The 17,031-nt window shown below is 35.6% G+C and overlaps 1 protein-coding gene across 1 annotated transcript; it reads right to left on the bottom strand.

Annotated features, from left to right (window-relative positions):
* Nucleotides 1–334: 334 nt before the first annotated feature.
* LOC117316585 (peptidyl-glycine alpha-amidating monooxygenase A-like) lies at nt 335–16,156 on the bottom strand. The gene is made up of 9 exons (XM_033871252.1): nt 16,065–16,156; nt 13,185–13,380; nt 11,959–12,091; nt 11,709–11,807; nt 11,189–11,368; nt 8,539–8,702; nt 4,094–4,337; nt 3,240–3,336; nt 335–1,462 (listed from the first exon to the last, which is right to left on the bottom strand). The coding sequence occupies exons 2-9, from the start codon at nt 13,377–13,379 to the stop codon at nt 919–921; spliced, it is 1,656 nt and encodes a 551-aa protein (XP_033727143.1). The 5' UTR covers nt 13,380; nt 16,065–16,156; the 3' UTR covers nt 335–918.
* Between the last annotated feature and the right edge of the window lie 875 nt (nt 16,157–17,031).

Raw genomic sequence — 17,031 nt, 5'->3', positions numbered from 1 at the left:
GACAATGACTTTTATTTTCATAAACTGATACAGAGCAGAGAATGATATACAGGACATTAACATGTACATACATTTGTATTAAGGAAGCTATATCAGTCCATATTTGGAAAAAGAAAAATGTATAATTAAACATTTTGACCGCATAACTGTAAAAAGTAAACAATGACGGTATATGTCGCTGAATAATTCAAACCTTATTTCCGCACTTGTCTCTTGACAGTTCTCCCATTATTCAAGTGTGGTAGCCACCAGCTACTTCATTAAGACTCCGTCTCCTCAAAAGTCAATTGGTTGTGCGTTGCATTGGTCGTTACACCGAGAAAACAAACACATCTTAAAAACCCAATAATGTAATTCAACATAATAAACGCACGACAATACGGTAAAGCATTCTATGTAGCATGGCTAAAGGAGCCATCAGTAATATTGTGCAGGGCAAACGTGTTTTTTACTATCGTGCATTAAGTGTAAGGGCATGTTCGCTGCCGCTTCAGGTTCTTCTGCACTAATATATGTAAGTGAGATCATGCGCAAGGTTCCAAAGTTGAACCGCCTTGCCAATGTCTGTGATATACGCCAAACCTTTCTTGTTTCTCAGTGTTGTTCGACGAAATGATTTTGTACGACACTTGGACGGCTTTCGCCTATCAAAATCATTTGGTCAAGTATTACTGAGAAACGGTAAAAGTTTCATGTGTGTCCCAAACATCGGCTAGGTGGTTCAACTTTTGTTGGTACTTTGCGTTTGATCTCACTCAGATATATAAAGATAGAAATTACATAAAACATATCGATACTGTTTTTCTATATGGTAGACGCAGCAAAGTTGGTACACTATCTTTAGCTTTGTAATTATACCCAAATCTGGAGTCTGATAAAACCTGTTGATTGGTGAAAGTTATACTGTATTACTGCTGGTCATTTATCTGTAATGCCATCATCTGCCAAGTCACATTGTTCCTGACAGGTATCCACTTCAATCTCTGTTTTACATGAATCAATGGCCGCCCATACTTCAGCGAAGGCGGGTAGGTGATGTATGGACATTCGACGGTACACACTGACGATATCTCCGCTGAAACACTTGTTACTCAACACCATGTCTTTGACATACTGCTTGCACTCTTGTGTACACATATCGAAAGGTTTACAAAGTTTTTTAAGGTTAGAAAGGACACTGATGAGGTCTGGATGAAATGGGTTGAACATTGACGCAACTTCGCAGCCGTCAATCACCGGGAACTCTGATGGAAAATATACCATTTTGCATAAATCATACTTTTTCCACGACAAGCAATACAATTCTTTTGTGTTAGCAGCCGGAAAGAATTGTAAAAGAACATTGCACATTTCATCTGAAGTCCCCGCACCGTCGAAAGTCGTCTTGTCCTTACCAGTAGATTGGTATACACAGGTGGTCTTAAGCTCATCACCAGGCAGGACTTCGATAGGAGGGTCAAACCTAGCACAACAAAACAATTTGTGATTACAAAAATAAATTTGACCGATGACATAAATCGGATATAAACTTCTTTCATGCTTTAAGGTGAAAATTATTGGGGAAAGAAAAAATCCACCAAAATCCACCAAAATCCACCAAAATATGGTTCAGCTATTAATTAATACGTATCTTATGTGGCCCTAGTAGTAAAACGAACGTGGTGACATATGTTTTTATGTGTTTTTTTATGATAAGAGCATACTTAACATTGGAATAAAAATAAAATTAAGGAAATCTACTTGAGGAAACCCGAAGGGTTGGACTACCTTAACTGCAAAATCTTATATCTTCATTTCTCATCGCTGCAGTTAAAATTAAAGTTTTATCAGTTTGACAAATTTCACTCGCAAAAATGCAATAAACGTGGATACTGTTACAGCGACAACATACATGTAAATTATTGCAACGTCCACAGTGTCAACATACGTGTACACTATTACAGTGTCCACAGCGTCAACATACGTGTAAACTATTACAGTGCCCACATACGTGTAAATTATTATAGTGTCAACATACATGTAAACTATTACAGCGTCAACATACATGTAAACTATTACAGTGTCAATATACATGTAAACTATTACAGTGTCAACATACATGTAAACTATTACAGTGTCAACATACATGTAAACTATTACAGCGTCAACATACATGTAAACTATTACAGTGTCAACATACATGTAAACTATTACAGCGTCAATATACATGTAAACTATTACAGCATCAACATAAGTGTAAATTATTATAGTGTCAACATACATGTAAGCTATTACAGTGTCAACATACATGTAAACTATTACAGTGTCAACATTCATGTAAACTATAACAGCGTCAACACACATGTAAACTATTACAGCGTCAACATACATGTAAACTATAACAGCGTCAACATACATGTAAGCTATTACAGCGTCAACATACATGTAAACTATTACAGCGTCAACATACATGTAAACTATTACAGCGTCAATATACATGTAAACTATTACAGCGTCAACATACATGTAAGCTATTACAGCGTCAACATACATGTAAACTATTACAGCGTCAACACACATGTAATCTATTACAGTGTCAACATACATGTAAACTATTACAGTGTCAACACACATGTAATCTATTACAGTGTCAACACACATGTAAACTATTACAGCATCAACACACATGTAAACTATTACAGTGTCAATATACATGTAAACTATTACAGCATCAACATACATGTAAACTATTACAGCGTCAATATACATGTAAACTATTACAGCGTCAATATACATGTAAACTATTACAGCGTCAATATACATGTAAACTATTACAGTGTCAATATACATGTAAACTATTACAGTGTCAACATACATGTAATCTATTACAGTGTCAACATACATGTAAACTATTACAGCGTCAACACACATGTAATCTATTACAGTGTCAACATACATGTAAACTATTACAGTGTCAACACACATGTAATCTATTACAGTGTCAACACACATGTAAACTATTACAGCGTCAACATACATGTAAACTATTACAGTGTCAATATACATGTAAACTATTACAGTGTCCACAGTATCAACGCTGTACGGGTAAACTATTCTGGCGTCTCCAAAAATAGAACGTTTTCGGCCGTCAAGATAAAGCATGGCTGAAGACGCATTCACCATCGACATGGGAAATCAAGTAGATATGAAATCATGAAATAAAGGCGAAACAAGTTGTTCGATATAGACTATGTACTTACTGAAATGAAACGTAACGGTCGTATTGAAAATCCTCTTCGTTGGTAATATCTCTGATCCACACTCCGTTTCTGAACTGCTGAAGTTTTTGTTTTCGTCCTATATCATAGGAAAAGGTTTTAATGAAGATGAATATACATTTGATCGTCTTTACATCATCTTAATTATCTGTTTATCACTAATGTCTTTGTGCTAGTGTCAACAGCGTAAACATAGTATGGACAGAAAAGAATACCAAACGAACGTGAAATCAATGGTATGGAAATCGTAGTGGTGATATGTTTTTCGTTAGGTAGATAAATCTTCGTTAAGCTAATTGACTTAATAAGGACCTTTTTTCAGAAGAGCGTGCCTCCATGGAAATCCACATTTTTGTTTATTTTCTTACCCTCATTAATCGATTAATTGTATAATACATACACCATGATATTTCTGTGTAATATATTCATCATAAACAACACTCAATATAATAAACACACTATGATATTTCTGTATAATATACTCATCATACACTTCACTCCGTGTAATATACACACCATTACATTTTAGTATATCTTATTTTTAGTTTATTCTTTACTGACATATTGAACTTTTAGAAAGGAAAAAGGAAATTTCAGATAGATACTAAAATACTATTTTAATGGAATATGAAAGGCTTCCTCATTATACATACGCAACGCAAAGAACACTTTAAAAGATTGCCAGATCGACCAATGGTCAAAGTCATCCTTATTACATAATATTAACTCTTATCAGGAATCTACAATGAACTTTCTTCTCTTGGAGATGAGTTAAAATATACGATTGTGTACATACATTTTATTCGATGTTAACAGCTAGGTAAATTACATCTTACCAAGGTAGTGCATGTGGTTGTGTGCCGTTGTGATATACATTGGTCCTGTCAGCAAGCGTGATGAGCAGTCGCTACTGCACCAACCTTCAACCTTAACTTCCTTTTCTCCAGGGGGGATTTCAAAGTATTGTGAGCCAAGTGTCATTACATTCAGATCGTATGATCTGAGATTGGGGGTGTAATACAAATTCACTCCAGAGTTGTCGGTGTAGTCAGTGATATGATCCGGGTTGTTCCAATGAACCTGTACGGATTAAAGGTAGAATTCAGTCAACTTGGTAAGATCACTTATAACAAGAAGAGTTAGGTAGATGACAATAACATACACTACAACTAGGTCAATAGTGGTAGGTTTATTTCTCAGAGTTGAGATTAGGGCGAGCAAAAATCACATGTACAACACAAAAACAAGTTACGTTTCAGATCATAAGGAACACACACATTGTGTAATAAATGAAAATCTCAGGTGAGATATTGTATTAATAATTAAAATCCTACTGATACATCAACTAGTTGTTACTTGAGAGTCCGATGTCAGTAAATCATGAATGAAGAGCGCGACAGTAACCGTTGTTAGGGTCAAACAGTGGGTAGAGTGTGAACAAATCGACATTAACCGTTGTTAGGGTCAAACAGTGGGTAGAGTGTGAACAAATCGAAAGTAACCGTTGTTAGGGTCAAACAGTGGGTAGAGAGTGAACAAATCGAAAGTAACCGTTGTTAGGGTCAAACAGTGGGTAGAGTGTGAACAAATCGAAAGTAACCGTTGTTAGGGTCAAACAATGGGTAGAGTGTGAACAAATCGAAAGTAACCGTTGTTAGGGTCAAACAATGGGTAGAGTGTGAACAAATCGAAAGTAACCGTTGTTAGGGTCAAACAGTGGGTAGAGTGTGAACAAATCGAAAGTAACCGTTGTTAGGGTCAAACAGTGGGTAGAGTGTGAACAAATCGAAAGTAACCGTTGTTAGGGTCAAACAGTGGGTAGAGAGTGAACAAATCGAAAGTAACCGTTGTTAGGGTCAAACAGTGGGTAGAGTGTGAACAAATCGAAAGTAACCGTTGTTAGGGTCAAACAGTGGGTAGAGTGTGAACAAATCGAAAGTAACCGTTGTTAGGGTCAAACAGTGGGTAGAGAGTGAACAAATCGAAAGTAACCGTTGTTAGGGTCAAACAGTGGGTAGAGTGTGAACAAATCGAAAGTAACCGTTGTTAGGGTCAAACAGTGGGTAGAGTGTGAACAAATCGAAAGTAACCGTTGTTAGGGTCAAACAGTGGGTAGAGTGTGAACAAATCGAAAGTAACCGTTGTTAGGGTCAAACAGTGGGTAGAGTGTGAACAAATCGAAAGTAACCGTTGTTAGGGTCAAACAGTGGGTAGAGAGTGAACAAATCGAAAGTAACCGTTGTTAGGGTCAAACAGTGGGTAGAGTGTGAACAAATCGAAAGTAACCGTTGTAAGGGTCAAACAGTGGGTAGAGAGTGAACAAATCGAAAGTAACCGTTGTTAGGGTCAAACAGTGGGTAGAGTGTGAACAAATCGAAAGTAACCGTTGTTAGGGTCAAACAGTAGGTAGAGTGCGAACAAATCGAAAGTAACCGTTGTTAGGGTCAAACAGTGGGTAGAGTGTGAACAAATCGACATTAACCGTTGTTAGGGTCAAACAGTGGGTAGAGTGTGAACAAATCGAAAGTAACCGTTGTTAGGGTCAAACATTGGGTAGAGTGTGAACAAATCGAAAGTAACCGTTGTTAGGGTCAAACAGTGGGTAGAGAGTGAACAAATCGAAAGTAACCGTTGTTAGGGTCAAACAGTGGGTAGAGTGTGAACAAATCGAAAGTAACCGTTGTTAGGGTCAAACAGTAGGTAGAGTGCGAACAAATCGAAAGTAACCGTTGTTAGGGTCAAACAGTGGGTAGAGTGTGAACAAATCGAAAGTAACCGTTGTTAGGGTCAAACAGTGGGTAGAGTGTGAACAAATCGAAAGTAACCGTTGTTAGGGTCAAACAGTGGGTAGAGTGTGAACAAATCGAAAGTAACCGTTGTTAAGGTCAAACAGTAGGTAGAGTGTGAACAAATCGAAAGTAACCGTTGTTAGGGTCAAACAGTGGGTAGAGAGTTAACAAATCGAAAGTAACCGTTGTTAGGGTCAAACAGTGGGTAGAGTGTGAACAAATCGAAAGTAACCGTTGTTAGGGTCAAACAGTGGGTAGAGAGTGAACAAATCGAAAGTAACCGTTGTTAGGGTCAAACAGTGGGTAGAGAGTGAACAAATCGAAAGTAACCGTTGTTAGGGTCAAACAGTAGGTAGAGAGTGAACACATCGAAAGTAACCGTTGTTAGGGTCAAACAGTGGGTAGAGTGTGAACAAATCGAAAGTAACTGTTGTTAGGGTCAAACAGTGGGTAGAGTGTGAACAAATCGAAAGTAACCGTTGTTAGGGTCAAACAGTGGGTAGAGTGTGAACAAATCGACATCAACCGTTGTTAGGGTCAAACAGTGGGTAGAGTGTGAACAAATCGAAAGTAACCGTTGTTAGGGTCAAACAGTGGGTAGAGTGTGAACAAATCGACATTAACCGTTGTTAGGGTCAAACAGTGGGTAGAGTTTGAACTTTTGGCCTATGCACAAATTGCGTTCAAATCGAAAGTAATACGTTGTTAGGGTCAAACAGTAGGTAGAGTTTGAACAAATCAAAAGTAATACGTTGTAGATGGATTGGTTGATAGCCCAGTATTCACTTAAATGTCGGATGGTGAGAAGATTTTAAGATGACCAAACTTCACTAAATCGCAACTTCAAAGCGTAGCAAGCATTATATATAAACACGTAAAATAATGTAAGCTTTTTATTTTATTTTCCACTGTTTTAACAATCGTTCCAGAAATACTCGAATGATTCATCAGGCTATGACAGGACCCGATCAGCACATTGCCTGCTGAGTTTGGACGTTTACAGCATTCATGAACATTACACAAATGTAATTCAAGATTGAAATGCAAATGTGTTTTAATAAACGAGATGAAAAGCACACACTGTCAAATAAACATTGTATACAATGTTCAGTAACTGTCTGCGATCTCCATGAGAGTACACCACACTGTAAACCGTTATTATAATGTGATGGGATTGTGTCCCTTTGAATCTTCACACTTTCATGATAGTTACATAGGACTTTTATTTTCTATGTTCATGTTCTACAGTACGACTATGTTCTATAGTACGACCATGTTCTATAGTACGACTATGTTCTATAGTACGACTATATTATATAGTGCGACCATGTTCTATAGTACGACCATGTTCTATAGTACAACTATATTCTACAGTACGACTATATTATATAGTACGACTATGTTCTATAGTACGGCCATTTTCTATAGTACGGCCATGTTCTATAGTACGACCATGTTCTATAGTACGACTATATTATATAGTACGAGTAGTCGAATCAGAGGAGTTCCGAGTATTCTGCTTGACAACAACAATGGCTGCCGCGGACGCTATCGTCTGCCAACAGAGGAGGAATTGGCGAAATTATTGCAAGAAAAGGATTCTAAAAACACCAAAAGGGTCATCAATGAGGCCGTGGATTCCTTTAGACATTTCCTATCTGCAACAGGTAGGCCTAGACCAAGGATTGTGAAAACTTCGACGTCCATACATTGAAAGTTCGACTGGGAGAATTTTATGCCGGGTCCAGAAAGACGATGGGGTACCTCTTAAAAACTTTTCTTAAAAACTGTTGATAGTAATAAATAAACTTATTGATACCAAAATTAATTCACTTATGTTTTTTTCGGTATAATAAAACAATTACTGCCCTTGTTCCGAGTTGACATGAATATTTGCCCACCCTTGAGGTGTCATGTCACCCTCGGGCTACGCCCTCGGGTGACATGACACCTCTCGGGTGGTCAAATATTCATGTCAACCCGGAATAGTACGACTATGTTCTATAGTACGACTATGTTCTATAGTACGACTATGTTCTATAGTACGACTATATTATACAGTACGACCATGTTATATAGTACGACTATGTTATATAGTACGAATATATTATATAGTACGACAATGTTCTATAGTACGACTGTGTTCTATAGTACGACTATGTTCTATAGTACGACTATATTCTATAGTACGGCCATGTTCTACAGTACGACCATGTTCTATAGTACGACTATGTTCTACAGTACGACCATGTTCTATAGTACGGCCATGTTCTATAGTACGACTATGTCCTATAGTACAACCATGTCCCATAGTACGACTATATTATATAGTACGACTATGTCCTATAGTACGACTATGTCCTATAGTACGACCATGTCCTATAGTACGACCATGTTCTATAGTACGGCCATGTTCTATAGTACGACTATGTCCTATAGTACAACCATGTCCTATAGTACGACTATATTATATAGTACGACCATTTATCTACCTGCATCATGACTGTCCTGTACGCAGTTTTTCCTATCCGGATACCAGTCTGTTTGTGAAAACATTTGCCACTTCTGCCGACTGCCCAGCTTAATAGATAGGACGGACACTGACGAGAGTAAGCTCCACAGGGCTCAGGTTTGTTAAAGTCTTTTATATCTTCATCTGAAATATATACATTGTATTTATTTCATGCATAAATATATTTGTAATTGATTTTTAGGCATTGCAAATAGAAGAAAAAAAAAACAAATGCACTTCATGTTGATATAGTACACAGAAGATAGATATCGTCTTCCGAATGGACAAACTGAAACCACAAATATAAGATTTGTACAAAGAAATATTCGACCGATTGTTAACTTTCACTCAAAGGTCTACACCAATCAAATACATTGTGAAATTGCGGCCAACCTGATGTAAACAGCATGTATTGTACCCTAATTCGGTATTACAAGGCCTGGCTATTCACGCCAAAAGTTTAAATCCATCAGCATATATAGAGTTCAAGCTCTTTATTACTTTGAGCTGATTAGTTCATCAGTTTAGAGTTCAGACATATATATATATAGAATAGATTTCACAAAAATAATATATACAAGTTAAGTCTTGGAACAGTTAATACACAGCAGTGATTGGAGAGTGTATTTATATATTCGTAACCTCATAATTACATGTATTCATAATAAGTAATTACCTATTAAAAAGTATTCTGTACATTCGAAATATTTCATCGAGGTAATAATTCTAACCTTTCCGTATTAGCAAGCTTTATTTATTTACCCAAACTGGTTAATTCTTAAGGGCTATTTGGAGAAAGTAATTCCACTAATTTATATACATTTGGATTTGTTACATGATATCTTTTCAAAAATGTATCTCTTAAATTTGCAAAACAAAGACAAACTAAAACAAAATGGAGCTCTCCTTTTAATATCACGCAGGTCACATAAATGACAAACTCTTTGGTGTCGCTTAATGTTATGATATCTAGCCTTTTCAAGAGTTTCTTTTAGAGTGTGTGACGATAGTCGAAATTTAGCAAATTCTTTCAAGTATTCAACTGATACGGGTTTTTTTTCAGATAATCTTGTAAACTATAACTGCTGTACATATGTTGATATAAAATTCCTTTAGGAGACAATCGAGTTTTTTTCTACACACTATTTTGCAAAAATAAATGATATGTACTTACTCTAGATCCGGGACAGAACGAAATCCCTTTATTTCACAACCAAATCGTATAATGCTATTGGCATATGCATCAAATACAGGCAGTTGTGTTTCAACATTGAAATAATTTTTTGGCATACATTTAATCAAGAAAATAAATAAGCTTTTCTACTTTGTTCTGAAATCTTCTTGTTGAGTGATCCTGAATTAACCGTTATAATCTAGAAGTACTTCAGGTAATTAAATTCATTAACAGTTTCTAATTTACAGCCTTTGTAACACCAAACTTCGTTATTTCTAAGAATACCACAATTACGAAAAACAACAATCATTTTAGTCTTGCTTGTATTCACAGTAAGGTCCCATTTACTCGTGTAATTTGATCATGAATCTAACATTTGTTGAAACCCTTCAGGAGTCTCATCCATGTCATTAGCATACATAAGCACAAATAAATTAATGGTTTGCATCTTGATCGATGTACAATTATCGTTTAAAAATTGCATTCCACAATTATAAACGTACACTGATAACAATACAGGAGATACATTTCTTCTTGAAATAAACCATTATCACACTGGAAATGATTATATAATGAACCATTAGCTTTAACACAACATTTCACAGCACTATACAAAGGTCTAATCACAGCTAACATTCTGCCCTCGACTCCATTTTTTATTAGTTTGTACCAAAGATTTGCCGATTTAGAAAATCAAAAGCATTCTTATAAACAATCAAACAGCAGTATATGTTGTTTCTTTTTTAAGAGTACGATTAATTAACGTAATGTCGAAACAGCGTCAATGGTGGACAAGTCTTCTCTGAAACCAAACTGCTCATCAGTAATGATGTGGTAAGTGATAATCAAAATTATCTATTCTAGTAATAATAGATATAAAGATTTTTCCTAAACAGCTTAAAAGTGTAACACCCCTTTATTGTTATTAGAATCATTAACATTTCCCTTCTTCAAAACAGGTACAATATTTTCTTTTCCAGAAAATATCCGGATTAAAATGCGTTAGTAAATAAAAATCGTAAACATGGTAAAAGTACATCTCTACACTTTGTAAAATAGTCTTTAACATACATGTGTATTTTCGTGTCCACATGTTTTGTTCGTGTTTAAACATTGCAATGCTTTGATTATATCAATTTCTGTTTCTATTGGGCCGTGTTTTATAAAAATTATTTTAGAACAGATTAATTGTCAATGTTTTCTTAACCCAAACTTAAGGTTATTCATTTGGATTGAAGAACTTTGCTCTTTAGATTGTCAAACCTAGCACGTATACAGCACATTTTTCATGTATAAAAACCATGATACCTATATCGTATATGTTTACAATTGATGTATCTGTTTACATGTTATAGATGTTATTTATTTCACATTATTGTGAAAAAGTGACAAATGTTTAAAGTGAATATGGTCTATATTTATCAATATCACCACATAGGGATTCTCCAACTCTCACCTGACTCGTCACAGCCATACACGGTGATATGGTGCATCACGTTTGCATTATCTATGAGTGGTTCAAAGCCAAGTACATGATAGTCGATGTCTGAGGGCATTTGGAATTTCACACAGTAATAGCTGGTCTCGGCAGCTGGCACGGCAGTCCTTGGGATCCTTATTGAGATGTTCTTAGCTCCTTTAATGTAGAGTCAGACCTTTTTGTTTAAAAGAGAACATCTTCTCTAAAAGTATTGAGGTTTTAAAGGAATATACCTAGCTATATAATGAGAAAAGACAATTCTATAGGATTATTACTTTATTTACTACAACATCGGACAAAAGCCAGGAGCATGTAAAATGAACAGCTCGATTCGATTATACGTTTAGCCAATGAACAATTAAGGTTAAAACTACATGTATGAACGAAATGCCAATAACTAATAAAATATCGCTAATTTATCATAACCTTAAGTTATGAGTAATATGTGATGTTCGTCTTAGCAAGTGCATGTCTAACACTAGATTATGATACTGACCTATTTCGTTAAACGCGTCACAATGGAAATCCTCTATCTCACAGTTTACCCACGTGTTAGCTGCATGGCACGCGGGAGCCGAGTATGGAGTACAAACACCTACAAATGGAGATGAAGTGCTAGTTAAAATGTATTTTGCTACACCAGTGACATTGTAAACGTCACTATTTGAGAAAAAGTGTTTTTTTAGAATATCATATGAAGATAAAATATTATGTACAGTAGGACGATCTATAGGTTTAACTCTGACCAGGATGACTGATGTCTTTGGTGACCGCCGCGACACTTCCTTTGGTCCACACACAATCCGGGTCTCCCAACTCCTGTCCGTTTGTCTCTCCGTCTCCGTCAGAGTCCATCTCACACAGGGCTCTTGTCCACTTCTGTAATACATGATGTATGGAACTCGATTTCATAAAGTATTTGAAATGAAATTTGTGAAAGTGTTAAGAATAAAATTTATTCGATAAACACTTTCGATGTTTGATGATAATTATCTGAAGTTATTTGATACTTCTAAAATTGTAAACATGAAACATATAGAGGATATTGAATGGCGTATGACACAGTATTCCGATATTTTTCACTCGTGCTTCACACTCGTGAAAATCTCGATATTCTGTCATACTCGTGAAATAGATGTTATATTAAATGGGAAGCCATTCATTATCCTCTATGTATTCTGTAATACGAATGAAATATATGATATATTCAACGAGAAACCAGTCAGTTTTCCTTTAATTGCATTTTTATTCTAAAAAATAAATAAATAATAATAGTGTCAAAAGGTGCTGGAATCATTAACATAATTCATGACGTCGTCTCTTAGTGAGGTTACTCCACGTCTACATGACGGCGCCATTTTGAAAGGATTGATCAGCGCAATTCAAGAGTTTGCTGCTGTTATCGGAGAACATATGCATGAAAAGCTAGTGACAAGTGAGTATTTATCACAAAATTAATCTGAATATTTCAGACGTACAGTACAGCAAAAAACCCATCCATCCCTCTTCGCTTTGATTGGAAACATCGGCAGTTTCAATAAGGTGAATACATAGGTTCGCTATATTTGGTCAAAAACGAAAAACTTCAAAAGAATTAGAAAAAAATCACTGCTTATCGCTGCCCTGAAATTAAAAGTTTTATCAATTTGATAATTTCTATATTTCACTGGAAAAAATACAATAAATAAATATCTATAATCATGAAATATATTAATGAATAAACATGAAAATATGAATATAGATAATCATGAAGTATATAAATATATATAAACATGAAATATAAATATAGATAGACATGAAATATATAAATATATTTGAAAACGAAATATCTTAAGGATTGAATGTTGCTTTGGTCGATTTTATGGGGTGATGAAATGAATTGCTCTTGCATGAGACAAATTAAATGAACTGCGAAGCATTATACGCATTTTAAAAAGATCTTTTTCATGCTCTGTGTAGTTACTCTACATACCATTCCAGCATTCTTGAAATCTTTTCCAAACGGATTGATGTTACCTCCTCCCCGGGGGTTGAGGTGACCCACGCCCCACCATACGAAGTTGGTCTTACATGGGTGTGGCACTATTGCCCCGTTAGGAATCTCATCCTGGAAATGCCGGTATCCCCATACCGTAGTCACACACAACACAGCGACAAGGACACGCATTCTACAAGAAAACATACATATTGATAATTTATGTTAACTATTAACACTTTCACTGCCATCCAGAAATACTATACACACTCTTTTGACTTGTTGAAATATAAGTGAATCAGACATTTTACTTTTCAATTCCTTGACGATTATTAATTTATCAATGACAATTGCAAATTATCATGTGGCTAACAAATGTAGATTATCCCTTCAAAAATTGTGTTATTCCGTAGTATTATGCTCTCAATTAAGGAACATTTCTAAAATATGAAAAGACAATATATTTAAAAAATGTTGCATTTTCAGGATTTTTAGATCATCAATATCCGTATCGATTATAGATGTATTATAACAGCATTACCATAAGTTAACAGACAAAAATACAATACAAACAAGTTTAATGATACATGTATTTACTGAATTTCAAAACATTTTCTGCGAAGTGTATAGGAATTTGTAATTTCATTCCATCATTTCAACTGAATGAATTCTGAGTGATGTTCAATTTTAATCTACATCTTGTATGTTTCTGTCTGAAGCGGTTTTATTTGAGATAAAACGCTACATTTGGTTGGTCACTCGAACTAGTTTGCATTAATTCATAACAGCAATATAAAGTGTCATTTGCATACTTTACTTGAGGAAATGACTGTCTTAAATGAACATAAAAATGATCTTAAATACAAAACAGTTACCCTAGTATCATGCGTTGATGATTGGAGTTGGCAGCTCCATTCTTCACATTAAAACAGAAATACTGATATTTATAAATAGTGTTCATGAGCAGTTTTAGGATTATAACTGTAGATATCATGCTATCAAATTGTGATTATTGATATGGGTTTTCGATATAGATATAAACGAAACTATAACGTAAAAGTATTCTATAGATATATGTTTACGGGTTTTTAAATCTTGTATGCTACGGAGAGAAAGCCAAACGGAGTCACATTCATGCTTTATGTAGTCTAAGATAGTACCTGTGGATTTCCTCCGATATATAATCGAGTTTTTCAGTAAATTCTATTTAATATTACAGAAAACAGATATGTCGTATTTTCCCGTTTATATTTAACATGAAATGGATGCTGTAAGGGATGTTGTGAAAAAGAATGAAAGTCAGCATACCTATACAACATTTTAATGTCTTTGTCGTAGTTATGTAACTTGAATGACTCTGACACAGTAGAGAGGATAGGTAAGAGACCATCTCATCCTTCCTCTATGTTTCTCTTTTCGTTTAACTGAGGTGCCACAGACTAAGTCAAGCATATGACATCATTGTATTACATTCTCGTAAACAAACATGTTGAGACATCGTGCTCCTTCCATACAACTATTTAATTAACGGGTTGAGAAGCTTTTGTTGTAGAGTATGAGATATCACTTAATGTTGCCTGTTAACGTAGCGGAAACATTTCAGAATACATGTGATCCACTAGGATAAACTAAAGCTACTCTCAGGGAAGTCATTGATATCGTACGTTTATCACTTCGGGAATTGTACAACATGGCAGACAAAACCTAAAGAAAGCGCAAAACACATATAGAACGAAGGAAATGTGCCAAGGCTCATAACCCATACGACATCAGTTCTCTGTATATGGACTTCGACAATCATGATAACATCATATACTCGTAACCTTTCCATCAGCAGCTTTGTGTATATACTGGTTTTATGTCATTATTTAATTCAAACATATTTTATTGCTTCTTTAAAACAAGTAAGAGGCGCAAGTTATGGCAACTAAAAGCCCTCTATTTCAGCAATGTGACAGCAACAATATACATTGATGTACATATAAACAATGAAACGAAATTAGAAATCAGTGGAGTGAAAAAAGAGACAGATTGGAAGTGTAGAGAAATGGAAATGATATCGTATACGAGATTTTATCATTCACAGCAATATACGCACAAACATATATAGAGTATGAAATATAACATATCACATATCTGCCTGGCACACACTAGCTACACATTACAGCTACTTTACAGCTATATCTGCCTGGCACACACTAGCTACACATTACAGCTACTTTACAGCTATATCTGCCTGGCACACACTAGCTACACATTACAGCTACTTTACAGCTATATCTGCCTGGCACACACTAGCTACACATTACAGCTACTTTCTCTGTTCAAATTGTCTATGTATATGCCCATGCCTGGTAATCGTTCTCTAAAGTACACTCGCGGTCCTTCTAGGTATCGTTTCTTTGTACCAGGAAGAAGTATAATTTACATTTCAATCTATCTGTACATACATACAAATGTATGATAGAGAAGATCTTTGAATTCAGGTGGTCGTTAAGGCAATTTTGACTGTAGCTTGGATTCAATGGTGGTGTCCCGAGTGCCAGATATTGATAGTTATTCCATTATCACCAGTGAAATACTTTTACTGATCACTGCAGAATTGACATAAAAACTCTAATGCGATCCAATTTTGTGCGGAATATTCGCGTTACATTATTCTTTTCATTCAGGGAAAATCATTTTATTCTATGTTATATGTTACGATACAATTATATAAACTATTGTATCTTAATATGAAAATACATATCCAAAATAAGTGTAGGTATAAGATGCAACAATAATATAAAATATAGCACACATATATATATAAATATACACCCTATATAAAGTATACTGAATTTAGTGAACCTATATTCGTCCTAATGATACACGTACCTGAATAGACGTCTTTCCGGTGCATAGAGTATTGCTCTTGTTACAACACATAATATACAAAGGTGGCCTAGCCTTCCAGCGTATATATCACTTCGAACCAATTCAATTAAAAGTAAATTTCTCTCCTTATTAATCCAACAAGGAAAATGAGAAGTCAATTATCAAGTTTGATTAAGATATGATAACATCGAAGTAGACTGTTCATGTTCTGAGGGACAATGATCACTCGTTCGTGTCGGCGTAGACAGTATATTTACTGGGAGACAAGGATCAATAATTCGTGTCGGAGTAGACAGTAGATTTACTGGGATACAATGATCACTGTTTTCGAGTCGAAGTAGACAGTAGATTAACTGGGAGACAATGATCACTAATTCGTGTCGGAGTAGACAGTAGATTAACTGGGAGACAATGATCACTGTTTTCGAGTCGAAGTAGACAGTAGATTTACTGGGATACAATGATCACTGTTTCGTGTCAGAGTAGACAGTAGATGTACTGGGAGACAATGATCACTAGTTCCTGTCGGAGTAGACAGTAGATTACTGGGAGACAATGATCACTATTTCGTGTCGGAGTAGACAGTAGATGTACTGGGAGACAATGATCACTAATTTGTGTCGGAGTAGACAGTAGATATATTGTGGGACAATTATCACTAATTTGTGTCGGAGTAGACAATAGATGTATTGTGGGACAATTATCACTAATTTGTGTCAGAGTAGACAGTAGATTACTGGGAGACAATGATCACTTGTTCGTGTCGGAGTAGACAGTAGATGTATTGTGGGACAATTATCACTAATTTGTGTCGGAGTAGACAGTATATGTATTGGGAGCCAATGATCACTAGTTCGTGTCGGAGTAGACAGTAGATGTACTGGGAGACAATGATCACTATTTCGTGTCGGAGTAGACAGTAGATGTACTGGGAGACAATGATCACTAAATCGTGTCGGAGTAGACA

Source organism: Pecten maximus, chromosome 2 (genome assembly GCF_902652985.1).
Source record: "Pecten maximus chromosome 2, xPecMax1.1, whole genome shotgun sequence".
Taxonomy (NCBI): domain Eukaryota; kingdom Metazoa; phylum Mollusca; class Bivalvia; order Pectinida; family Pectinidae; genus Pecten; species Pecten maximus.
Note: the sequence above shows the minus strand (reverse complement) of the source record. Positions and strands in the feature narration are given on the sequence as shown.